General features: G+C 44.3%; 1 protein-coding gene across 1 annotated transcript in view; it reads right to left on the reverse strand.

The window, feature by feature from the left end:
• The window catches only part of DCAF1 (DDB1 and CUL4 associated factor 1), a 54,148-nt gene extending 42,745 nt beyond the window's left edge, over window positions 1-11,403 (reverse strand). The window contains exons 1-5 of the mRNA XM_054167653.1: window positions 11,367-11,403; window positions 6,171-6,288; window positions 1,829-1,905; window positions 1,031-1,104; window positions 5-118 (exon numbers count right to left, since the gene is read on the reverse strand). Of these exons, the coding sequence (XP_054023628.1) occupies window positions 5-118; window positions 1,031-1,104; window positions 1,829-1,905; window positions 6,171-6,280 (375 nt within the window). The 5' untranslated portion in view covers window positions 6,281-6,288; window positions 11,367-11,403. The remainder of the gene's footprint in view (window positions 1-4; window positions 119-1,030; window positions 1,105-1,828; window positions 1,906-6,170; window positions 6,289-11,366) is intronic.
• Window positions 11,404-25,975: the final 14,572 nt, after the last annotated feature.

The raw sequence follows: 25,975 nt of genomic DNA on the forward strand, positions 1-25,975 counted from the left end.
ATACCTTTTCCTGAAAGACAACAGCTGTTTCCAGTCCAGGCATGATATCCAGAAGTAGTCTGCAGGCAGCAGTGTTCAGCGGAGGTTCTCTGCTTGTCATCACATAAGCATTCACTAGCTAGAGAAGATCAGGAACAGAATTGGTTTGAAATTCAACTCTTACCAAAACCAGTGCAGTGAAAGCCTTGCAACTCCCACAGCAGCAGAACAGTTAGTATGCAAGTCCTGGACCTCAAGATGGCTAACCTGCCCGCTTTGGTGTCTCAGAAGTTGAAATTATTTCTCAGAGAAACAGAATTCCCCTTTGATCTGCTGTCTTGAACTGATTTGTTAAAAAAAAAAATAAAGCTTAAAAAAATTACAGTTCAGCAAAAGTGCAGCAAACAGGAAAAACCAACATAAAAAATTGCACATTTTTCACGGCATCTGTTTGCAGTTTAAGGCAGAAAGCTAAATACATTCAGGTAATCTGTCAGAATCCTTATAGCAATGTGTACCAATATGGGGGCCTGCAGGGATATGAAAGTAACAAAAATTGTAGCTATTAATTCATGCTTGAGTACAGCAAAGCAAGAGGAAAGCCAGATTCTTGCCTCCTAATTCTCTGACTGAGCCTCTTAGAGCTGACATACTCCTACAGGCAGTCCAGCGTCTCCAAGTATTCAGAGACAAGGCATTGGAGTTAGTGGCATTAATGTCCCCTAAAGAAGTTAATCATGCTTTTAAATTTGTATTAGAATACCTATATTTTCTTTAAAGAAATTAATAAATTAATAAAAGAACTAACTGAATTGTTACTACCCATTCCAGCACTCCTGAACAGCTCATGAATTCCCCTTTCCTTGAGTCACTTTCACAGTGGCAAATAAGTTGCCTCAAAACCCATTTATAAAAGCAAAAACAACCACACCACAATGGAAGAGATAGTTTCCAGGCCAATAAAGTAAGTATTAAGGTCAACCAGCACACTGTAAACAAAAACCATAAGGTGGTGTCAGGAACTGACAGAGAGCTCTCAGAGCAAACCTACCGCATTCATGAAATCATCATTCTTGAAAAGTATCCTCAGCAAGTGCCCAAGCATGCACTCTGGGTCTGCTCGACCTGCAGCAGAAACAGGACAAGGCTTATCCACCTGCCTCAGGATAGCAAGATTAATCCTGACTACTGATGGATACTGCTATCTTCAAATAGCTTTCTCAGAAGGGAAAGCACAAAAGAAATCATAGGAATTATTCACCGAGTTAACATCTTTCTAGTAGGTATTACTTCCCTAGAACGCTGACTAGGCAAAGCGCAGCATGTTTCAGTGAGCCAACAGTATTGGATTGTCAGTTATCCCGACAGTGAAGATACAGACGACAGGCAAACTGTTCCAGTAACTTAGAAATGTGTGAACTCCAAAATAAAAACAAGTAAAAACTCTAAGGGTAACAAGTTATAAAAAAAATCAGTGGCTGTATGTAACTAAAGCACTGCACTTCCTCACAAGCAAATTCAAGATAATTTGGGACAGACTGTCTTCTCTGTCCATCTAACACCTACTTACCTGACATTAACTGCAACTTAACATGATCACAACCTTATCTCATGAACCAGCCTCTGAAACACTTCTCCCAAAACTTTACTTAGGGCCTCTAAATCTTGCAGCAAACGTCAAAACTGCCAGATACCAGGATTCCAGAGAACAATTGCCCATCGAACAAGCAGTATCAAACTTTGATCAGCAGTGGGCACATTCAGGCTAAAAACTGCTTAGTCTTACACATGAATTACCAGGTATCTGTTGTAAAAGAGCTGGTGCTGCCAGCCATTCAGGACATCTTACCTGGGTGTCGGTCATCAAAGGGGTCTGGATCTCCCTTTCGGTACTCTTCGGTCTCTTTCTCAATCAGCTCAGACATTCTGTAGAAGGAACAATACCAAATGAGCAGAGCTCACATTCAGTATTCTAGTGCACAGCTCCTCACACCAGCCTGTCTATCAAAGTACTACAAAACAGCTCACCAACTGCCCTTTGATACATAAGCAGTGCCACCAGAGCATTCCGGACTGTTCACAGTAGAGGGGTGAGAAAAGAAACTTGTCTGTAATCTCTCTTCCCCTGCACTGCACTCCAAACCACCCTGAACTCTTATCAATATCCTAGCAAGATGCACAAGTGTGACACTCTGGAGGGACCAACACCTTTTATTAACTCATATTAAAGTCCTGATAATGTCCTACAACACAGTTAGAGAAGCAGAGCAAATAAAGGGGTTTGAGTAGTACTTCATACCATCACATGTTCTTTCTTTCACAGCACAGTTAAGTCTTAAAGAGGTGACCTAGTCCTCTTTCCTCTGCCCCCGGGTATGCAGGGGCAGCTCTCAAACTGCCTACACATTTATTTTTTTTACACATTACATTTTAGTAACACTCTATTTAAGGATTTAATAAAGTGTTGTGTCATCTCTATTCAGCTTCATCAAAGCTCAACTTTGCATGTGTCAGTTACCAAAATGGCTAAGACAAGGTAAAACCTCAGCCAGCTCCTTAATCATAGGCCTTCAAAATACATTAAATGCTCCTCCATACCAGAGAAAAAAAATGAAGGTTGCTTTGAAGCTCTGCCTTCCCCTAAACTGAGAAGCAGCCTCAGCAGAAACAAGAAATCCTATGTTCTAATTCATTTAGAACAAGCAGTGAGGGAATGAATTATTATTTTTATTTAAACAAAGTCAAAAAGAGGGAGATTATCTCACAGTCAGGCCATAAAAAAATAAATTCCACAGTCATACACTGTCTTTCTCCAGGAAGTCTTACAGCAGAAATATATGCAGGTTGAGATGAGATAAAGAGAAATATTCAAAAAACATTACCAAATTAAATCCTATTCCCTTAGTATAAAATCCGATTCCCTCATCTCTGCTGAGGTCTAGAGTGGAGTGCAGAATCTATGGGCATTATGACATTTTAAACAAGGTCTTAATACCTCAGGGTAGTGATCTAGGCAGAGTTTATTACAGGGAAGGGAAAACTGCTGGAAGCCTATAGTAATCCCTGGGAAAATATTTGTCTTTTGCAGGGGATTTCCTTTTCAGAATGTCACTGGCTTAGTGTCCAGAAAATACGCTGTGCTCCCAGAAGCAAAAACATACTTAGACCTGCCCGAGAGCTACGCTGACTTGGCAGTATGACAGAGGATGAAGTTATGAAGCCTGCCCAGACTGTAGGTACAGCAAATTAGTTCATCAGGAATGAGCAGAGAACTTCCCTGTGTGTCTCTGATCTGACAATTATCTTTCAGCAAACTGTTTATCCTGTAGGGTTCTAGTGTTTACTTTCAGTAAGCCTGAATGTGAAGAGATGCAAATCATGTCCCTCGCTAACAGGTGGCTCAGCTTGAGCTCTCATGAATTTCTGGCAAAATGAAGTTATTTCAGTACTCCACTGCCAGCTCCTCGGTTTTTTTGGTGTGTTTTTTTTTTTCATGGGAACTAATAGCTTGAGGGGTGCCAGATGACAGACAACTGGGACAAATGAGAGTTGAGTAGCTGCACCCTAGACTTGTCAGGTCTTTTTAGGTGGCAATCAGCATTCTGAGTAGGTGCCAGAAAGGCCAGACAAGCAGCATGGAAAGCAAGTGTAACATTCTCATCAGTCCATCCTGCTCAGGGGGACAGCCAAACAGCATGCCAGCTGAAGCTGCTGAGTGGTGTCACAGATTACAACATTATCACAGCCTAGATTAAACAGACACACAAATCACCAATTATGGTGTTTTCTGACACAATTAGACACCATTTTTAACCAAAATGAAAAAGCACTGCCTCTTTAAAACTGACTTTCAAAAAAAAAACCAAAGAAAACTCAAGCTTGCTTACAACACCCTTCTTTTAACTGACACTTACAAAGGTGGCTTGTGAGGTGCCTTGAATGAATCTATCCAGACCAACAGCTTTGTTGATTCTCAATTGAAGCAAGAGAGTCAAATTACTAACAAAGCTCATTCCTGCCTCGTAACACGTGGTACAGAAGGCTTTAACAAAAAAACCAATTCACCAAACTACTGAACTTTTTTTCAGGTTTCAAGATTCCCTTCATTCACTTGGCACTATATTGGTTCTCTAGCCACTTTTAGGTTTGACTAAGGGGTAGGGCTTCTTCTGCCTTGCTTCTGACTAATTCTTTTTCATCTCTTTACAATCACTTTGGAAAGTCAGTCAGTTCTTCACTTTTACTTGCCACAAATTGAGCTTACCTTGGGGACAGGGATGGAAGGGTCAGTGGTAAACATAAAAGTATGTCAGCTCTGTGAGACACCCAGTGATCTAGATGGCACAAAATAAAGCCATCCTAATACTGCTCTATTCCATGATTTGGCATTAATGACCAACACAAGCCTCTAAAATAGACTGCAATAGCATGAAGTTCTCTCAGATCTCACACCACATGCTTGGTTTGTGGAGATGAGGTTAAACTGCTGGTTTACCCCTTTTATGGAACTTGGACTCTTGGGATGCAGTGAAGGATTTGACTCACAGGATTTGCCAGAGTGGTTGAACATGACTTGTATCAGACTATGAACCAGTGATCTTGCAGGGTCATTGCAATTTACAATACTGTAGAAAACCATACACATTAAGCATCTGTTGCCTGCTGACATGCTTTCCAAGCAACTTCAATTCAAGAGTCTGTAAATCCAGAAACCTAGCTCAACTGGAAGTTACACTTCAGTTGTGTCCTATAAGCACACTGTTGCTGTTGTCCTCTTACTGCTGAAACACTCACTACTGCCCTCTCAAGTACGGTGCCTTTTAACAGACCCTCATCCACACAGGGAAGCTTTTGCCCATTCATCTTAGAAGCTGGAAGGAAGTAGAAAAACATCACTCGCCAACAAGCGTGACCACAGCTTCCTCTGCCTTAACACTAAAACAATATGCAAGGGCATTACCCTGCACCAGGACATCAGCTAACACAAGCTCCAGTTGTGAGGATTCCTAGCATCTCTTCCAGCAAATTCCTTTAAACCTATGCTGCATTTAAAACCCTTTGCTCCAAAAAGATGTATGGCTTTCATTGACACCTGAAGCACCATAAGTCCAACTTCTGCCAGAGCTAGCAGATCCCCTTGCTATCTGCCTTGAATAAATCTGTATTATCTCCACTAAAGCCAAAATACCCAAGCTTTCACCATCCATAACTACTCTGCCTGCTGCTTAGAAACTTTGGAGAACCAAGAGAGTTACCAGACTTGTCTGGGCATAAATAACATAGGCAACTCAAGGAGCTGAGAAGGAGCAAGGAGTGCCAGGCTGCTATAAACACAGGAAAAGACATGTTTAATTCAAATGGTTTTAAATTTCTTAGAATACAGTAAATTTCTGCTGTTTATGCCTGCAAGTAAAAGCCCTGAAGTAGCACATGTGTTCCCTTCAAGATGCAAATCAGACAATACACAGATACACCAAGACATGTTTCATGATATAAGAGACCTACTCATTTTCAAGTGTTTTAAGGATTGACTTTCTGCGGCTCCTCTGTGTTGCTGTTTTTAAAATGTAGTAAGGGCAGGAAAAAAGTTGTGTCCACTAGGTGAGGTAGAGAGCTGTGCAAAAAAGTTCCACTAGATTCCTGTTACTTCCACCCAGTGTCAGCTTAGAATCTGTCCACTGACTTGTCTGAGCTAAACAGAAACCCAGAATACTTTTAATGCACAAGTGCAGTAAGTCCCTCTGCATACACCAAGCATGCGGGCGAACTGGGTGAAATTTCTCTGAATCCATTAAAGTAAGAGTAATAACCACTCTACCCAAAAAAGGCCTGTTGCCACAATCACAAACCCCATAACATCACTGATGAAACAACATTCTCTCAGCTTTCAACCTTGACCAATGTTTTACAAGCTTCAGGTGAAGAAACCAAAGTTATTTCAACTATTTCATGACTCTCCTGACTTCTATTATTTCAGAGAATTAAATGCATGTTTTAAAGACAGTCTTTGCACTACAAATTTCTTACCAAAAATTTTATGTATTTCAATAACACACTTCAACTTCCAGCCCTAGAAAATTAATTACCAACAGATAATCAGGTACATAAAAACCTCAAGCAAAGATATGTTAAAACCTTCTGTCAATTAGCTTTGGAGATTTAGATTTAGGAATTTATTTAATAGACCTTACCGGGTGAGAATAGGGACCATGTCTTGCCCACTGCCATGTTCTTTCTCCCATTGCTCAAGCAAAGCAGTGAGTTCAGCCTTGGAGTCCACATGCCCAGATCCTGAAGTCATGGCTTAGCCTAAGGCAGAGAGAACAAGAAAAAAAAAAAAACAAGAAAAGTTTTACTGTATTGAAATAATTCAAATCAAAGATTATGAGTCATTTGGAAGAGGCAAGTAAAAAGCAACAAGGAGTGAGAAAGAGATGATTAAGTAACACAATAGGGCAGAAATTCACTTTCAAAGCTGGAAGTTTCTTTTTGGTCCTTTGCCTGAAGAATGAAGTACATGTGCATACTCTGCACACAAGTCTTGACTGGTGCCCGACAGCCCTTACCATGATGGGAAATATACACATCTAACCACAGCTGCAGTTGGTATTGAAGCCTTTTAAAACTCTACCTCAACTCCATGAGCAGACCAGAGCTAGTCCTTTGCTGTTGCTCAGGGCTTTAGTCAAGAAACAAGAAAGCCAGGGCAGCAAGATTACGATCAGTGTCATCATTCCAGTTTAACACCCTCCAGACAGAACTCTAAGTGCCAAGAATCATGTTAGCCAAGGAGGCAGAAGGTAGTGGCACTGAGCAGCTACAGGCAGCAGAAAGAGCACCAAGAGAATGGTAGTTGGGAAACAGAGCAGGTCATCACATCAGGACTGGCTCAGGGTTTCCAAGAACAGGGTGGTTCTGGTAAGAAGGAAGAATGATCACAGGAGGGATTGAGCACTGGAGCAATTACTTCAGGTTTATCAGCCTTTACTCACAAGACAGCACCTGACAGAAGGTTTATCCTCACATCTTTAAAAGTGAGAACCCTTTACAGTACTTAGTTCCTTTCATTAAATGGTACCTTAACAAGTCACTATCGCTCTAGATTGTTTAAGCCTCTAAATTTCCAGGTGTCCATTTCTGTCCATCTGATTAATACCTACTAAAATGAACAGAACAAACAAGAACAAAATCTGTCTCCAAACACTGTTGTGATGGCTGAGAACAGCTGTAATTTCTGGAGGGAGGAACACCCAATCATAATTTATAAATTGATCTTGTATTTGGGGCAAGGGGGCATTAGAAATCAAAAGACATTTCTTCACATCCAAAAATGCAGAAAAATTTCCAGCATGACACTGGCCACAACACATCCAGTGCCCATCTGGCACAAGATTAAATATCTACTTGCCATAACTGACCCAGCGAAAGAACTTTCCAAACCAATGCTAAATGCACATATGTTTAAGACAGTAACACACATGTCACCTCCCAAAACACATATTCAGCAGTCAGTCAAATGACAGGCTATAAAGAGCCATAGGTCAGCATAGATTACATAAGCTTTTATGGCCCAAGTTAATTCTGAAAAGCACTGTCATGTTTAACCTCCACTTAGTTTAGAACCTCTTCTCACCCAGGGAATGGATGAGCAACCCTACAGCTCTACCTCCTGTCTCCTGGGTGCTTCTGAATTTAATCTGTTGCAACTGGTTAGTTAAATAGGGAGACAAAAAGTGAAGATCACTTGGCTGAAGATGAAACTGCACCAAAATCATCACCCAAAACCTACAGAAAAATAAACCTGTGACTACAAGACATCCAGTCTGAAGAACACCATTTTGGTAAGTACTATATGAAGTAGAGGATATGCTAACAAAAAAACTACCTAAGCATAAAGAAAGATGCTGATTTCTAAATGACAAGTAATTATGATTTTATCTGGAGCATTCATTATTCATTCATCACAGAATTAGACCGGGAAATTTCATGCAAATGCATAAATCGCTCTGGAAAAAACACTACCTAAAAGCAGGCAACAAAACATAATGAGATCGTACACACAACTCTAAAGCCTTTGAAAAGGAAAACCATTCCCAGCTCATAAAGCTCCATTCCCTTTTTCATTAACTGAAGACACTTGCCAGCAGCACTTCTGTGCTTTTAAATACCACAGATAAACATTCAGACAAACCTACTCCCAGCCCCAGAACACAAGTGCTGTAACAGTATGTGCATCCAACCATGTCAGGCATTTCCACCTTCATCTGATACCCAAGGAACACAGAACAAAGCACCTTGAGAACCCATTGCTGGTAGAAGAGCTGTACAGGCTTCCCCCAACAACCCTTAATTATTCCAGCTAGAAAATAAGAAAGGTCAAGCAATACTTGCAACAGGTCAACAAAGTTCCAGTCAGAAAGCCCACAGGAGCTGCTCATGTTGCCCTCTGGGACACCTCACTTAAAGCACATTATGAGTCTAAGCAACTGGTGCCAACACACAACTACTTTCCTGAAATGAAGGTAAAACATAAGAATGCCACCCCTTCTACAGGTACACAGCAATACATGGTCTTGCCAAGCCATTTCATCTGTTTCAAAGGTTTATCCCTCAAATGAATCTGACTATTCTAGATGGTATTGCAAAGAGCAGCAACAAGAAAAACTACCTTAGAGAGCACCAACTTCCACAGTTCTCATATTAATGCATGCTCGCAGTAAAATACATAAGGATGGACTACTGTAGCAGGTGAATTACTTCTTAAATACAAAACTCAAAGCAATTCTACTATGCTCCCTTTTTTTCCCCCCAAGAATTCCATATTAAATCAAGTGAAGAGTCTGCCAAAAGGACAAGGTCATCAATGGTATGATCTGAAATGTCCTTGTCAGAAATACACCCCACCTGCTGAAGAGGAAGGCCTCTCACTATTGCCTTGGACAAGCTGGTGAACAAATTCAATCTCAAATTGCACTCCAGCAACCAGCAGAAAAGGGAGCAGCTATATCATTGTGGATTTAAATCCATAGGGGCTTTGAATTTTTCTTTAGTAAGCTTTGCTACAGATTTCAGTTAGAGTATCAAACAAGCAATGGAATGGAATTTTTTTTCCCCCAAGCATCACTACTGTCAAAATATCATATTTAGAGTTGATAGAACTGATATTAGCAAAACAAAGCACTCACTCACAGGATTTGACTCTGAAAGACTAATATTTACAATCTTAACTGTCACTCACTGTGAACCCTCCCACTGAAAGTCCACACATGCATGCTCCAGCACACAGTGCTGCACACAGAACTGCTTTAATATTAAACACTACTGCGTGTTCCAATACCACAGCAAAGATTTTGTGAGCTAGCCATACACATCTCACAGAAAAGAGAAACCTGAAGCAGTATTCAGACACCAATGCCTAGAAGGACTCACATTTTTGAAATCTCAGGCACCTTAATGCTTGAGTCACCCGAGTCAGACATTTTTGAACAACAAAGAAATACAAGTCCCCCTGAGCTCCAACTGAAGCCCTCAAGAAGTGCATGCAAGGTTCAAGCGGTTCAGTTTCACCCCACTGAATGTCACAGCAGCAGCAGAACTATTACAGGTAGCTGTGTTTGTGAAAAGCATTATGAGGTTCCAAGCACACCGACTCCAACAGATACACATTTTAAAGTGTGAGATCTCTCAGGTGAAAATAAATCCGTTCATAAAATCTGACAACCACCAATTTGGCTACCTGGGAAACAAGGGCAACATCCACACCTCGGCAATTCAAACAGAAAATTAAAGAGCCACATCACAACGACAAAAATCATATCCTGGGAGGAAGAAATAATAATCCACTGTAATCAACTTTATAGAAAAAAATGCAATTCAGATGTGAAAAAAATTACAAGAGGATTTGTACATCCACATATTGAGAACCAATCTAAATTTTATAACTACAGTTGGACCTACCTTAATCAAGTTTAACATTGTTCCTAAATGTGACTCTAAGGATGGCTGAGGAGACAATGTAGATGAGAAGTAATGTAACAGTGTAATATTATAAGGGAAAATCAGGAACTCATGGATTGCAATCCAGTGGAACACAGAGCAAGCTGTGCAATCTCCGAGTCCTTCCACATTATGTTTTAACGCCAAGATTTCTATATTAAAAAAAAACAACACAACCAACCAACCTCCCTCTCATCACAGTTTTTTTTTTAATGGATGAGATACCAGACAGCTATCTGCCTAAGCCTGCTCAGTCTGAAATGACCATGCCAAAGTTAATGCTGAAGCATAAGGAACTGTTAACACTGAAGCTCACTTGTGGAAGTATGCCATCAACCAGCAAAACCTTCACAATCTACAGAGAACAAACTTGTGTTTTGGTCTCAAACATGAGTGAAGCTCTGAGGGAAGTTCTCGTTTGTTCAACTTCCCCTTTTAACCTCTAACAGAACTCCAATTTGACTGTTACTACAGAACATATTCCTTCCTTTGAAAATTCACCATCTTTTCACAGTTAGACTATTTCTATGGCAAGGAAAAAAAAATTCCCGGATTATCTGATTTTATGAAACAAGCCTAGAACTACGTACTGACATATCAGGACACGCATAAAAAACAGGAACAAAGTTCTGCTACCTACAAAGGAAGGTAAGAACACAACGCCCGGCTTCAATGCGAATTTCTCTTTACATGGCTGGGAAGCGCAACAAGAGGGCCCCTCCTCCCCAGAGGAGCACCGGGGCCGGCTCTAGCCCGGAAAACTGCAGTTAATGACAACTCTAAACAGCTCCTCAGGGTCTAAGCCGGCAACACGCTCCCAGCGTGCCGGCGCTCGTAGTGGCGAGCCTTGCTGGCACAGAGCGTTCTCAGGGCCCCGACCGCCAGCACTGCCCGTTCCAGATGACGGTTTAAAGGTTAGTACAGGTGGCGACCGTCCCCCCAGCCAGAAAGCCCAGCTTCCCCTCCCGAGCAGGCCCGGCCGAGCGGCACTCCGCAAGCCCCGGAGCAAGAGGAAAAGCCCCGGAGGAGGGGGCGGGCGGGCTGGCCGACCGGTGCGGACCGAGGCGGGCGGGGCCGGCGCGGTGCAGGCCCGCCCCCCCGCCGGCAGCCTGACAGGCCGAGAGGGAACGGGAGGAGGAGAGGCGAGGCACAGAGACTCGCCAGGCCCTCGCCGCCCACCACCCCCAACTCCCGTGGCGCTTCCGAAGGCGCCCCCTAGCGTGGGGGCGGGGCGCGCAGCCCAACCCGCTGCCCGCCGGTGGCTCCCTCGGGCCTGAGGAGATACCCTCCACCCTGCCCGGCGTGGAGGCCGCGGCCGCCAACCGGCCCGGCCCAGAGGGAAGCGCGGCGACAGCACGGCGCGGCCCCCACCCCTGTCCAGCGCCTCATACCTGCCCAATGCTGCCCCGCTGGGTCGCCGCCGCTGCCCCCGGCCCCTGCACTCGGCCCCGCACACCCCGCGGCGGCCGCGATTGCTATGGCGGGCACACACTTTGCGCGTCACCACGCTGGGGGCCGCGTCACTGCACGCGAGGCAGCAGCGCGAGCGGCAGAGGGAAGGGAAAGAGGCGGTCTCGAGGGCCTCGCGCGAGGTCTCCCGGGAAATGGAGTTCGCGCGAGGCTGGCCCTCTGCGCATGCGCTCCACGGGAAACGGCACCGCGGAGGACGCTGGGCGTTGTAGGTCCCGGGAAGCGCAGCCACTGCGCACCCTCAGCCCACTCCAGCCCGGTTCACCGCGGCTGCGGACGGTCGTAGGCGAAGGGGCGTTTTCCTGGGAGAAAGGCGAGGCTGTTTACTCTGTTTTCTTAAGGCTGGCATTGAGGGGTTACAGAGCAGCAGCTGCCGCCCCTGATACCCGTGTGTGTGCTCTGATAGCGCCGTAACGATGGGCACACCGCCATCCCGTCCTCCAGCCCCAACGGGCATGGCAGGCACCGTCACTAGCTCGGACTTTTTCTTCCTTTCTTACTTCAGCGTTCACTTGTGCATTGTGCACCTGCTCAACTCACCTCTAGGTAGACAGTGAGATGGTTCAGTCAGAGGGCAACCTGAAGAAGAGCTGAGCTGAGGAGTACACCTGCGTTTGCTTCCTCAGGAATGGTTTCTCCTCATCTTAACTGCAAGACAAGAACATCATCACTATTCCTTCCAATTAAACAGTGACTGTTTCTGGCAGTAGATGTCAAACCCCACAGCAGTGCTGAAATTGTGCTCGGGGTCATGCCCAACAGCAAAAAGCTGTGACTGGCCTGAAGAAATTCTCAGTCTCTCCTGGGCCTCTAGCACAAGATCCTCTTCTCACATCCCCACCCTTCCTCCTGGATGCTAGAGATCATCCTCTTCCCAGTCCTCTCTTCTAAAATTCTCCAGCTATGTATATACATGCAATGAGGGAGAGTCTGCATGTAGAGAAACACTCAGCATTTTGTAGCCCTATTCCTGTTGCTTTCTGCATGCAAAATCTTCCATTCCTCAGGGATATTTCTCCTTGTCTGTTGGCTCCATGGTGGGAGGGGCCCAGCTCTTCAGGCAGCACCGTGTGCTTTTACAGCGGTAATAAGATATTGTTCTGCATTGTCCCTGGAGTATTAATATACCCATGGAGAAGATCTATGCAATTTCAACAAGGTTACCATTTCTGAGAGGGAGGAAGGCTACACTTCTCACCCATGCCCTCATGGCTGGTTGAATGATTAAAGCTAACAGACCTCCTTCAGCATTATTCTCTGGGGAAGAGCAGCACAGCCACAGAGGCACCTTCTCCCCCTGCAAGACACCTAGCAGCCCCTAGAGAAGCCTCAGGGCTGCTCAGGAGAAGGCTGCAGAGGTCAGCACTCCCATCTCATCACTTAAGTTCCAAGGGATAAGACAAAATTAAGGTTTCCAGTTCCTGCCACAAGTGTGTGCACTAGAGAGAGGGTCACTTCTCAGAGAAAGGGAGGTTCAGGCCCATGTAGGCAGGTAAGGAGGTTTGGAGGCTACTGCTACATTGCAAGAGCCTGGTATGTTGCTGGAATAGGACAGCTTGCAGGTAACACCCGGCAACTCTGCCACAGCCTCCTATGCAAACTGCCTGAAGTGCCCAGACCTCCACCTCCTGCATTTCCAGGCCTCAGGAGGTATTTGGGAAGGTCTAATGTCCTTTTTCTCACAGGGCAGGTGAGAGTCCTGCTGGCTCACTGGGCAGGACCAAGACGGTATGAACTCCCCTTTAATTTGACTTTTCTTTAAAAGCAACAAAACCCCGGCTTGCTTTGCAGTCCTCTAGTAATTGTCCAGGCACTAGCAGAACTTATTCTCTTAAAGGAATGAATAAGGGTGAAAAAAACAGTAAATAAGAGAAAACAGCATCCTCCTGCTCTTGGGAAGGCTCTATAAGCACTGGCACTGTTCCCAGATGAGATGCTTGCTGCCTTCAGTGTCCCCATTAACCCCCTTTCTTACATTCCAACCCCTGTCCCTGGTACAGTTTCTGCTACCACACTTAGAATATTTGACTGTGAAGTCTTGATTAACTACAGGATAATGACAGCAGCAGTGAGAATCCTGCAGTAGGAATCCCCCTGAACACTGGATATAGTGAGTGAGCCCTCACAACAACGTTTTGCTTTAGCAGTGTAATTGAAGGGGGGGCGGGGAACCACAAACAAACAAACAAAACCCCACAAAACATCTGTGTGGATTGCAGAGCAATAAAAACAAGAGAACAGCAGTAAGCTTGCACCTCTTGCTCTGTGGGATCTTGTGGCTGAGAGAGAGACCTGTGATATGCAAGGAGGGGAAGGTTATCTCTGCATGTTCGCCTCCATGGTGTCCCCAGCCAGAAAGACAACACACTCAAATAGGATGGTCAGCTGATGGTAACAATGACTTAAGGCTGAATCATAGTTTGAGCTCCTTTGAACAAAATGCTCAGTTCTCCCCGTTGCTGTCATATCCCAGATCACCTTGCAATGCTGCATAGGATCAGCAGTTTGTCAGGAGAGAACAAACTCATTCACTGGGCTCTAATAAGCTCCTAGACATAAGAACAATTAATTATGGATCCAGAGGAGGAATGGCACTGATAAGAAAATCCAGGAAGACACAAGCTGTGTTTCCTTGAGTACAGCTAAGAGTGGAAGCATGTGGTTGGGATGCCTCATCCACTCACAGCTGCTGGCAAACCCCTGATCCAGCATTCAGACAGCAGCTTCACCTTCCCTCTTGAACAGACCTTTGCTCTCAGAATGAGAAAAAACTTTGTGATCAAGAAGCTTGCAGCATTCAGACTCCTTGCTGTGGTTGTCCTGGAAGAAGAGGGAGGACCCTTAAAGCTTTCTGGAGAGTAATAGCTTCCCCCCACTTCCAACACTTGTCTACCCTGATAAAGTTTATTGACTTCCTAAACCTCACCTTTTATTAACTGCCCCATCTGCTTGTGTGAGTCAGTTTGCTCATTGCCATGTTTCTACCTGCAGTTGAGTTTCTGGTGTAGAGTAGTTACTGACTTAGCAGCTATCAACCTCTGCAGCATAATTTGGCTGCATGACTCATAGCAGGTGAGTAGGAGGTCCAGTAACAGAGTTCAGCCTCTTCTCAGCACTTATATTTATCATGCTGCTGTGGCAACTGCACCCAGCACCCAGCTGCATCCCCTGGCATCTAGGGAAGGATACAATGCCAGGACCTGAACCTTTCAAAGGGTCTGAACCTGCCCTGCTAAGATGCTTATAAACTGAAGGGTGTTTCTGTATAACTCCCATGCCCCAGGGGACTGCAGAAACCAGGCGGGAGGTCAGACGTCTGGGGAGCTGCACTTGGGAAGAGAGGACATTTTCTAGGAGGGCAGTGGAGGTCAGTCTGCTTGTGCACTGCTATGGCTGTGATGCACTTCTCTGTGGAGTCCTTTATTCCCTCCCACCCTGATGGTCTCCTGCAGTGCCTGTGGGTGTCTGGGGCACAAAGCTCTCCCAGGAAGGCCTTGGTACCATCTATCTCTCTTCCAGCCTCCATCTGCCCAAATAGTTCAGAAGTTGTTTTATGAGGTGTGATGCAGTACTGTGGCATCTAATGTTTGCAATGACATCCCTTATGCCACAGAGGCTTTGAACACTGTCTGGACTCCCCCTCAGCAATTGTTTGCCCCATATCCAATACTAAATTTTCCCACACTGTGCAAAAATACTGCTTGATTGGTTGGATTGTCACCATGGGTGACCTGCAAACCTACATCTCAGGGAAGGCAGGTACTACAGTAGCAAGGTGGGAGAAAAAACACAGAAACTGGGAGTAAGCAGGGAAAAACAGTGCAGCCTGAACAGGCTGAGCAGAAGGGCTGCAAGCATTGCCACGGGTTACCTGCCAGCCAGTGACTAGACAAATGTGTCCCTGTGACAAGGGAATACTCCAATCACTAGGTGGCATACCAGGATCGTCACACCAGACAGCATCCTCTTGGGAGCAGAGGAAAACAAGCAAAATAGCCTAAAGCGCAAATTAACAAGCAATCACCCGACGCTGATGTGCTTAGAAAGGGCCATTTCTGTGCATACGACTAGAGCAAAACCATTCAACAACTAGGTGGAGAAATAAAATGTGTAAATAAAAGTGTAGACAAGATTTGTTCATTCAATCAAATTCTGCCAGTGCTCCTTTGCTATTTCTGAGTGACAGAGGGCAGGGTTGGGGAAATCCACTCATGACAGAGCTCAAAGAAGCAAAGCACAGCAGTTACCCCAGGGAATGCAGTTACAACCTCTTCTGTGAACGAAGCCTGCTCCTGTGTGTGGAGAAAGCAGAAAAGACCAAGCAAAGAGAAAAGAGAAGTTTCTTGCAGCAGACAAAACTTCTCTGCTTCCCAGGTAGAGATGGAGTAAGGAACTCCGGCAGTAGCTTCACATTGCCTACTGCAAAACAATTTCAAGGGTGGTTATTTGTGGGGAGAGAAATTGTGATAGGAGAGTGACAGCATCATTTCTGGGGCAGGTTGTTCTCTAGACTGGAGCTAACACAACACAAGCTAAAACCAGCTAAGGTATTTATAAGGAGGGGCTAAGGAGAGATGTGCATTTTGGCAGAGGCTCAGCTACCATTGTGCTTTGTTTGACTACTGTAGATCAGTAGAAGCAATTCAGTCTTGAAAGCATCAAGGACTGTATCATGGCCAACTATGCTAACTCTTCTGGATACTCATAGGGTCTGCAGGACTTGCTATCAGGCAGAGAATGCACCTCAGGCTCTCCAAGTGTTTGCATGAATTCAGCAGTGCAGACACAGCCTCACAAGCCAGCTCCCATTGAGCAATGATTCAGCAGAGAATTTAGCCCAGACTGAAGAGAGAAGCCAAATCTATATCAAAGAACAGAGAAATGCAGAAGAATGTAGTTCATCAGCTCAGATACTAATGAGAACATGAGCAGGCAAATAGCTTTCCTCTAAACAGGCTAGTGCCAAAACTCTCCATTCAGACACCAAGTCTGATGCCAAGAACACATAACTACCTAGCTGAGCATCTGAATGTCAGCACATCTGTGTTCACAAGCTAAACATCAACAAGAAAGTTAAATAATACCAAGTGTCTATTGTTGTGTGAAGTAGAGGGTCATGCACTGGTGTAAACCTCGTTTTCCAGTATCATGACACCTAAATCCTGACCACAACATGGTAGTGGCACTGGGCAGAACCTCTCTCAGAGCTTTATGCTCAGCTTCTCACAGGTGTCTGGCAGCTCCACCTCTCCTCTCTCCCAAATCACTGTGAAATGGAGGTATTGATGCATCCTCTATGGGCTGTGTATTACCCAGGAGGGATGCAGCCATGATCCAGCAACATGGAACAAGCCTTTGGGAGAGTGGAAGTGCACAGATGAGCCATGTACACTGGGAGAGCATGGAAAAAGTAAGGGATAGCAAAGAAGCAGAGAGTGACATTATGGCAATGAGACATCATCTTCTGACTGAAGTTATTTCTGTAAATGGGAGTGAGTTGAAAGTTCATTTCAGACTTGCTAGTTTTCATGGCTGTACAAGGGCTTTCCTTTTTCATCTGTTTTGTTACTATAGAAAACAGCCACTCAACCAGCAAAAAAACCTCTTCATACAGGGGGAAGCAAGTCAAGATTACACACAGTATGCTGTGAAATGCCTGAAAGACACACATGGGGAATATAAACAAATTCCTCTTAATGTTTTGCAGCAACAAGGATCCTAGGGATTCCTTGTAACAACAGCAGCTTTAAAAGACAAAGACTAAACAAACCAGGAGAAAGTATGGTTTTGAGACAGCTCTCCTTTTTGAGAGGAGAGAGGGATTTCTTTCTTTTTTTTTTTTTCTTTCTTTCTCTTTTAAGGAGATCAGGCCTTAAACACAGGTTATATATCTGTTCTCCTCATGACTTCTCTCTACAGGATTTAATTTGGCCAAGTATCTGTGTGTGACAGTTTTGATGTATGGGGATAGAACAAGCAAATTGAGGAAGATGGCCTATAGTGATTACAGGCACTGTAGAGATGTACAAACGTGTTCATTTGGGATTCACTAATTGTTTTATTGCTGATGGATTTCATCAAGGGTCTTACTAACAACATTGTGATGTTGTTACCCCCAGCTGGTAATCCAAATTTGTAGTTTGGCAGGGGTGGTGGCTACAGCTCTCAAAGCTCTGCAGATACCAGCTCTGAGCAGCCACGTGTGCATGGTACCACTGCAATCACTAGTGAGACATCTGGACCTGGACCACTGTAAAGTCTGAACACAGATCACTTATATTCAACCACACTTAGGAAAAAGCTCTGAAGCTGCCCTAGCAGTGTAAAGTATTTGACAGCTTTTGTCACAGGAAAAATCATCATCTGAAGTGAGGTAATACAGAGCTGAGAAGAGACACAGGCTGCAGGAGCTTGTGTTGGGATTTACTGAAGACACTTGCCCCGAAGTTTTCCTCTGCCATGAAACAGTTCATGGAAACAGTTCATCCAAAAGCAATTACTTCCCCTGGCAACTCCTCACTTTGTGCTGCCCCAACCCCCAGTGGTCTCTGCAGCCCTAGAAACACTACAGAAAAGGCACATTTCAAGATGTCTTAATGAAAAACTGTATATCACCAATCCCACGCACCTTGGACATGAGGAAGGCCTTGATGCTTGATGTTAATGGTGCAGATGCAGACCCTGGTTGTCAAGGATGACTTCACAAAGTGCAGGTTCTACTGCTGAGCTCAGCAGCACTGGCTGAAGGGCTTTTACCCTCCCTTTTCCACTCACCACCTCATGTGTCTCTTCTTTCTTCCATGTGCTTCACAGCCCTAGTCAGTGGGGAGCAAATCTAGCAAGGATGAAGGTTCATAAATATCTTTGCATAGATGAAACAGAAGCACCTGGTGATAGGCAAGAAGGGACTCGAAGTGAGGAGAAAGTTCTTCACCGAGCGAGTCATTCGTCATTGGGATGTGCTGCCCAGGGAGGTGGTGGAGTCACCGTCCCTGGAGGTGTTCAAGAGGAGATTGGATGTGGCACTTGGTGCCATGGTCTAGTCGTGAGGTCTGTTGGGACAGGTTGGACTTGATGATCCTTGAGGTCTCTTCCAACCTTAGTTATACTGTGAGACTGTGGGAAAGAGACAAATTTTAAAGGATTAAATCTGGTGCCAACCCACAAAAGAGAAAAATCCCACTGTCTCCCACGACACAGTGCAGCTGCAGAGACTCATGGGCTTTGCTCTCCAAGGAGCTCTGTTTGTGAACATTTAGTTGCATTTATAGGAGTGCAAGATATATTATATAGCAGTCTATTCCTTCTGGGATGCAGATGAGTGTTGGGAGACAGCTCCAAATCCATATGCTAAACTCAGAATTGCTAAATGATAACCAGAAAATCATCTGAATGTCTTCTCTGCTTCTGGAGCTGGACTTAGGAACAGTTTGGATGTTCAGGAATGACCATAAATGATAATAAGTGGGTGACACAAAGCTCTGCATTACCCTTCAAACTGAAAGCCCAGCATATTCTCTGCCTTGCTCTGCAAGGGAAGTATTTCCTGAGAAGACACATTTTTACCTCTTCTGGACACAAAGGAACAACAGACTATAAAAGCACTGAGTGTGTACTTGTAAGTGTGTATCATTCAGAGCCTTGCAACTTGACTTGCAACTGTAGTGCAGGTGGTATTTGCATGGCAACCCTCAAAGCTGCCAAATGGTGTAATCTAAAAAGGGGTACATTACTCCAGGCCTAATTCCTATCTCTTAGGGGTGTGTATGTGTCTACCTGCTGTAACAGAATTGCTAAATTGTGATAAAATACAACTCAGTATGAAATAAGAGCATTTTGGAGGGATAATTTTGGCACACCCCCCCCGACAAGTTAATATATCATTTCCTTAAGAGCTTTTCTCTTGATTCTTTCAATTTCAAGTCTTCCAAGAAAAAATACCCTTCTGAGCTACTGGACATACTAAATCACCAGTATGACTGGATAGGACTGAGCAGAATTTTGCTTGTATTACCTTATTTTACAGCCTATGTTTTGTGTTCAGTTTAATGTTTGTATGCTTCTAGTAACACAAAATTACATTTAATGTAGTCTCTGAGCAGTAGTCTTCAGAGGAGCCTGGGAAGGAAACAATGCTTTATCCCAAGGAGAAGTTTAAAAAGCTGGGAGTAAGTGATGAGAGATGTTTACGGCTTTTACAGACTGTTTAGAGATTTTAGCAGCACAGACAGAAATCTTTGAGCCAGGAAGGCAGAGGGAGGCATGTTTAGCCACTTTCTGAGACTGGGATGCTATTTTCCATACAGCATTCTGCATTGTGGCTGCGCATACCAAGGTTTATTTGGTTTTGTGTTTGGGTTGTGGGAGTGAGATGCTGGTCTCCTTGAAATGTGTGGGATGGTAGAGACTAAGCAAAACTTCACAGTAGACATTTTGAATCATCCCCATCCCAGTCTCTTCCGGCATGCTGGCTGGGATCGTTCCCAGTCAGGTTTGGAGCAGACGAGTGCATCAGGCCATGCTACCTGCCTGATGAGCTCTTTGTGAAACACAACCTTTTCCCACCAGTTCCTCTTAACTAGTTGTGACCGTTTTAGGCTGTGCCTTTAAGAAAGGGACAGTTGCTGGAACACTCTGGCTGAATGTTTCAAAAAACATTCAGATATTCTAAATGAATTTCATTGGTAGATAGGTAAAATGCAACTTTAAGTTTTAGTTCGGTTTGAGTCTCTGTCTCAGTTCTGTTCTGTCTGCTTCTGAGCAACAGCTGCAGGACCTGTTAACCTTGAATAAGAAACTAATCCTTGCATATACTTTGAGCTAACAGAATTTTCCTCCTTTTTTTACCTTTTCTCTCTCTCTAACCCTTTTGGGAAAAAAGGGAGGTAGGGGGAGGGGGGGGGTGCAGGGGGGGACCCTCCTCTGGCTGGAGGAAGGAGTTTCCTTCTGTATTACTTTCTTTGCTGTGTATTTCTGTATATATTGTAAATGCTGTATATTGTGTATACATTCACTGCATTTCATCCTGCTTGTAAATATAGCTTTAATTCATCTCTGCTTCTCCGACTGAGTTAGCCATGGTTTCTTTGTATTCTCCTGGGCTACAGAAAGCTGCCTGTGAATGATGGGAGAATCTCCTGGAAGATGAGTCCCCAAGGGAAAGCTGCAAGGAACAACATTGCCTTCTGCAGGAAGTTTTACAAACCAGCTGTGGTTACCCACCATGCAGGAGATGAATATTTAGTGTTTGTTTTAGAGCAGTATCTCCAGATCTAACCATGCAGCTTCCTGTATCTCCCTTCTGCAGACAAAATGAAAATGCTGAGGTCTCACAGCTCCAGCTCTTCTCAACTTGTTCCCTCCTTGCCTGGAGTTGATCACCATCATGCTCCCAAAACCCTTATAAAATGGGAGAGGAGGAAGAAATAAGTTACCTTACAGCCAGGCAAGTTCACATAACCATTTGGCCTGCTGAACCTGGCCACAGAGACTCTACACTTTTCAATAAAAGGTTTTGCTCCTGTTACAAATTCTGCTTTTTTCACTTGGTCCTGCCTAACTGACCCTTTTCCAAGACTTTGGATTTTGTAGTCAGTGGTGCTGTGCCACTTACCCTGTGCATATAGGAGAATGTGTCATCCTCCAGGCACTATCATACTCCACAGCTTGTATCTCCCTTCCTCAGCAAACAGTACCTGATGTTGGTAATTGCTCAGTTAGGAATAGTCCCTAGGAGGGATTTGCTAAGGAGTTTGCTAGAAGGAAGGCTGAGGCTCCCCTCTTCTTCATGCAAGTGTCAGATGCTGCATTCTCATCCCTGAGCTCTTTTCTGGAGGATATTTTGATTTCACCCCGTGCTTTTGCCACAATCACAATATCCAGGTCTGCAAGATCTGCTCAGGGCTCCTCATTCCAACTCTGATCACTTGATGGTGGGGAACTGCTGGGAGCACTTGTGTCCCAAACCTCTCAGGAATTTAGCAGTCTCCTTCCCAAGCAGGCACCAGCTGGGAGCAATCCATTTCTGCTCAGCTGTATGCCCAGCCTGCAAGCAATTTTAAACTCAGGGTGTGGACTGGGTGCATATGACTAAGAAAATGAAAGATGACTAAGAAAAACAAGTTTGTGTGCTATGGAACATATTCTCCAGCTGAAAAGAATTAAAGAGCTCTGCATTTCTCCTGTAAAGCCCTGAAAGCGTACAGATCTCCTGATAACATCAGAGCACTCTGAAATTGAGCCAGAGCCCCTGCCTCCCGCACATCTCCCAGCAGAGCTGAGAACATGGCACTCATCTTCGGAAACACCTCCTCTGCTTGGTGGTCTTTCAGGTGTCTGTCTCAGTGGAAAAACCTCTGACCATTGCTTTTCACTGTAAAGCAAGTGGCTGGGCAAAGTATCAACCAGTGGAGTCACCTCCACCTGCAACCCTCTGCCCCATGTCAAAGCACACCAGGGTTGCAGTGCCCACGGAAGCTCTTGGCAGGTACATGCAAACTTGTCAGGGTAAACTTCATTCCTATTCCTTGGCTGATCTCTAACCCTCTGCAGCTCCAGCTCCAGTCATTCTTTAGCTCCTTCTGTCTCTTGTGGGTTTTTTTCTTTAATTTCCCCCTAATACTTCACATAATTCTGGTTGCTATGCTGTGTTTCCAGGCTCAGCCATCTGTAACAATCCCCCACTACGGGTGTGTGTGGCTTGGCTGCAGCGTGGATGCTTTGCTGATTAATTTGCCTTTTTTTGTATAGCTATTTTGGATGCTTGGAAATAAACTGAAAATAAAACTGTTACTAATACCTTCCCTCTTCTCCTGCCAATTAACTTCAGCAAATTAATCCTGTTCACAAACATCCTTTGTGTGGTCTAGACCAGCCTGCAGACAGTAATACAAACTGCATGGTTTAATTTACTCTGCACTTTTGTTCTCACCAGTCTTGTAGAGATATGGAAGGTGCATGGAGGTGGGTAAGGAAGTAGCACAGGACAGCTGCACATCAGAAAGGGCACATTTGGACATCTACATGGATCTAGCACTAGGTGATTTCACAAGGTGATGAGGGGAGACGTAGAGGCTGCTTCCTTAGAAGGATCCAAGTCCAGTTCTTCCACATACTAAACACATAAACCAGTCCCTAGACTCTCAAAAGGCAACCATTTGCTATTTCACAACTCCTTGGTAGTTCCTGAAAGGGAGTACTGTACAGTTCCCCAACCTCTTCCAACTTAACTGCTATTGTGATCTGTAAACAGAAAGCTTCCAAAAATAATTTCCCAGCCTCAACTGCTTTGTCCTCCCTCCTACCAATGTCCTGGCTGGGCAGGTCATGCTGCATTTGAGCAAGGAAGGTAACTTACCTGCCCAGGCTCCAGCCGTGCAGGTGAAGAAATGACACGGTAAAGTTGCTTCCTGGTTTATGCATCAACACATTTTATGCACACAGGCAGCCCCAAGATTACCTCCTTCCATAATTTCCCTACTTAAATTCATCCACCATCAAAAGTCTTTTGTTAAATCATGCTCCAGAGACGGAGAGCCTTGCAGGAATGAAAATGTGCTTTTGAAATGGGTAATTCCTTAAGCTCCTGAACCTCAGAAACAATTGTAAAGCCAGAGGAGTCAATGAAAGGGAGAAATGCTGTTTAATGCAGTTTAAATGGTTGTTGTTTAAGGGCTGTTTTTCAGAAGAATGAAGTCACCTGTTGTGGAGGAAAAGCAGACTACAATATTAAACTATTCCAAAATTCAGCCACCACCCACCACAGGAGGACAGAGACTGCAGAGAGCACTGAATTACACCAGTGTATTCCCACAGAGTGAGGAAGTGGAAATAACTGCTGTGAAGATCCCTTCCCAAAGGCAGGAGATGCTGGGACAGTAGAGCATAACAAGTTGTGGATTTTAAGCACATCAGTTTCTGTCATTAGTATGATTATGTTCATCTTCAACTCACCAATGTTTGAGAACAATGTTTTGGCATCACAAGAAATGTGACTAATATCTACTGGTAATAAGGCATGGGAGGATATCAGAATAGCAACAAAGAAAATGTAGGCATAAATCAGGAGATGCTATGATTTGCATTCAAGTTGTATGGATTTTAAAACATTAAAATGATAATTGCAGTACACAGTGTTGAGGAAACTCCCCTAATACAACAAGCTTTGCAGGGCAGATAGTGGGCAATGGCTCCAGAACTCCAGGTGAGATGCAACCATGGATACGAGTGGAGTGCCAGGAAAGGAGCAGCTCCTTGTGACAGTGACACTTCATTGCCTAAACAAGCAGTCATGTATATGACCAGGGAGTCTCAGATAGTGCATGCTTCAAGACTACAATACTCAAAAAGCAGCATTACTTCTGATACAGTGAAATTAACACTAACCCCTACACATAGGCTGCTTTAATAATGTACAGTGATTACAAGTGTTGTAGTGAAGGAAATATGAAGAACAATGAGAGTAGAAAGCACGCTGAAGAGCAAAGAGAAAAGCTAGCAATCTTGGTTTATGGTTGCAGATTAATAGCAAACCTTGGATAAGTCTATAAAAGGAAGAAGCAAATGCAGGTCTTACCACCATTAATACAAAAAGTGCACTGAAATCTGTTCCCAAACCTTAATAATCCATCCATAGTCCTTCTACCTGTTATACATCTGCTGCAAACTAGAAAGTCTCTGATTATCAGTTATTTAATTGCACATATCCTTCCCCTCTTCCAAAACAAACTCCTTCCTTTGCCATCCTCATGTATAAAGATAATTTCAGGATAAACAATGTGCAGTTGTGAAATGAGCAAAACTGAAAAGCCTTGTACCATGGGGTGAGTTGAATCTGCTGCTGTTATTCATACCATGCTGCAGTCATGCTGTTTCTAGCTGGTCTATAACTGTGCTACTTATTCATACACAGCTCATAGTCATAGTAAAGCCCCAGCATTCATCAACAGACAACCTGAGCTAGAGGCAAACAGCTTCAATCCCAGGGAAAAGAGTAAGAACTGAGTAGTCTCTCACTCCTCTGTTAGTTACAAAGACCTGCTGTTTTTAAAGGAACAAGAGAGTAGGAGCCAAGAGGACCTCAGGACCAAGAGAACAGAGGTCTCACTAATCAGTGCTCATGCCAGTCAGGTGAGCCAAGTAGGCTGAGGAACAGCAGACACCATCAACCAAGAACCCAGATCATGAGGCAAGCTGACAGTGGTAAGGTAGAACCAAAGTGTGATAGTTTTAGGCTATGCCTTTAAAATTTTTCACGGATCCTGAACAGAAAGTAGTAAAAATGAAAATAAATCACTGCTGGGGGTAAGAAGAAAGATAAAGATCATTCTAAACAATTCTAAACAGCTTTCAGTTGGGCTGGTCTGGCAAAGTTAATGTTGGAGGGGAAATTTCATCCCACCACACAAAGGAAAGCTAAGAAACAAGACCATACTCAGCAATACCAACCAGAATCAGACATAACCTAACACTGAGAGCCCAGGATTGAGTTTAAACAGAGTCCTTGTACCAATAGGCAGGAGAGTGTGGGCAGAAACACCAGGTGTGGTCTGGCAGGGCCACTAATGCCCAGGACAGTCCTGACATCTGCAGCTCAACCTAGGGACAGTGTTATCACACAGGGGAAATCCCCTTGTATGTAGTGTTGTCAAAGTTAATTCCTCAAAAGAAAGCTTACTGTCACCTTGGAGAGGAGGGCTTGGTAGAGCAGTGGTGGTGGAAATCTACAGATCTTGGTCAACAGATCATGTCATCTTCTCTGCCCCACAGCTAATGACAGAAAGGTAGAGCTGGTTGCAGGAAAAAGCAAAGCATGTACTAGCCTCCCCCAGCTCTGTGGCCCAGCTTCTCTCTTAGCAGAAGAACATTGCCTTTCTCAATTTGGAGTGGCAGAGAAGTGTGTTCTGCTTCCAGTAAAGACCAGTGAAGCTCCTGAGATATCTGCTGGAAAGACTCCTTGGTGCCTTGTCCTTGTAGTTTCCAAAGTGCAAGTGGAAGCAGAGCAGCCATGAGTAGCTGCTGGGTTTATTTTTCCATAAGGAGGGGAGGACATGATTTTTTTACCATATGTTCTCCTCTTGTCCCAGGTGAGTGGGATAAGAAAGGCTGTCCTGGGATAAGAAAGGCTGTGCTAGGCAGGAAAGAGTCAATGCATTCTGGGGGCAGAGTAGAGGTGGTTGTGCTTACCATGCTGCAACTGCTGTAACTAACTGGCTTGGAAGCAGGCCTTAAAAGGGGTAAGCTGAACCTAGAAGGGAGAGTGAAGATGTCTGGTTTCTCAGGCTGGGTAGCAAACATGAAACTGGTAAAGCTTTATTGGGAGACTATATTTTGCCTGCTTACTTCTCAGTGCCTCCACAGTATGTGGTTCTGACTGAGAAGAAAACTATCAAACTTCAAAATGTTTTAGGCCTTCCTGTGGGTTTGTTAACAGGCTTTACAGGTACTTCAGTGAGGCACTCACATATGGTGGAAGTGCAGGTCATATTTTGTCCCCTGCTACAGTAGGTCTGGGCATTGCACATTTATGTGG

Source organism: Dryobates pubescens, chromosome 1, assembly GCF_014839835.1.
Source record: "Dryobates pubescens isolate bDryPub1 chromosome 1, bDryPub1.pri, whole genome shotgun sequence".
Classification (NCBI taxonomy): domain Eukaryota; kingdom Metazoa; phylum Chordata; class Aves; order Piciformes; family Picidae; genus Dryobates; species Dryobates pubescens.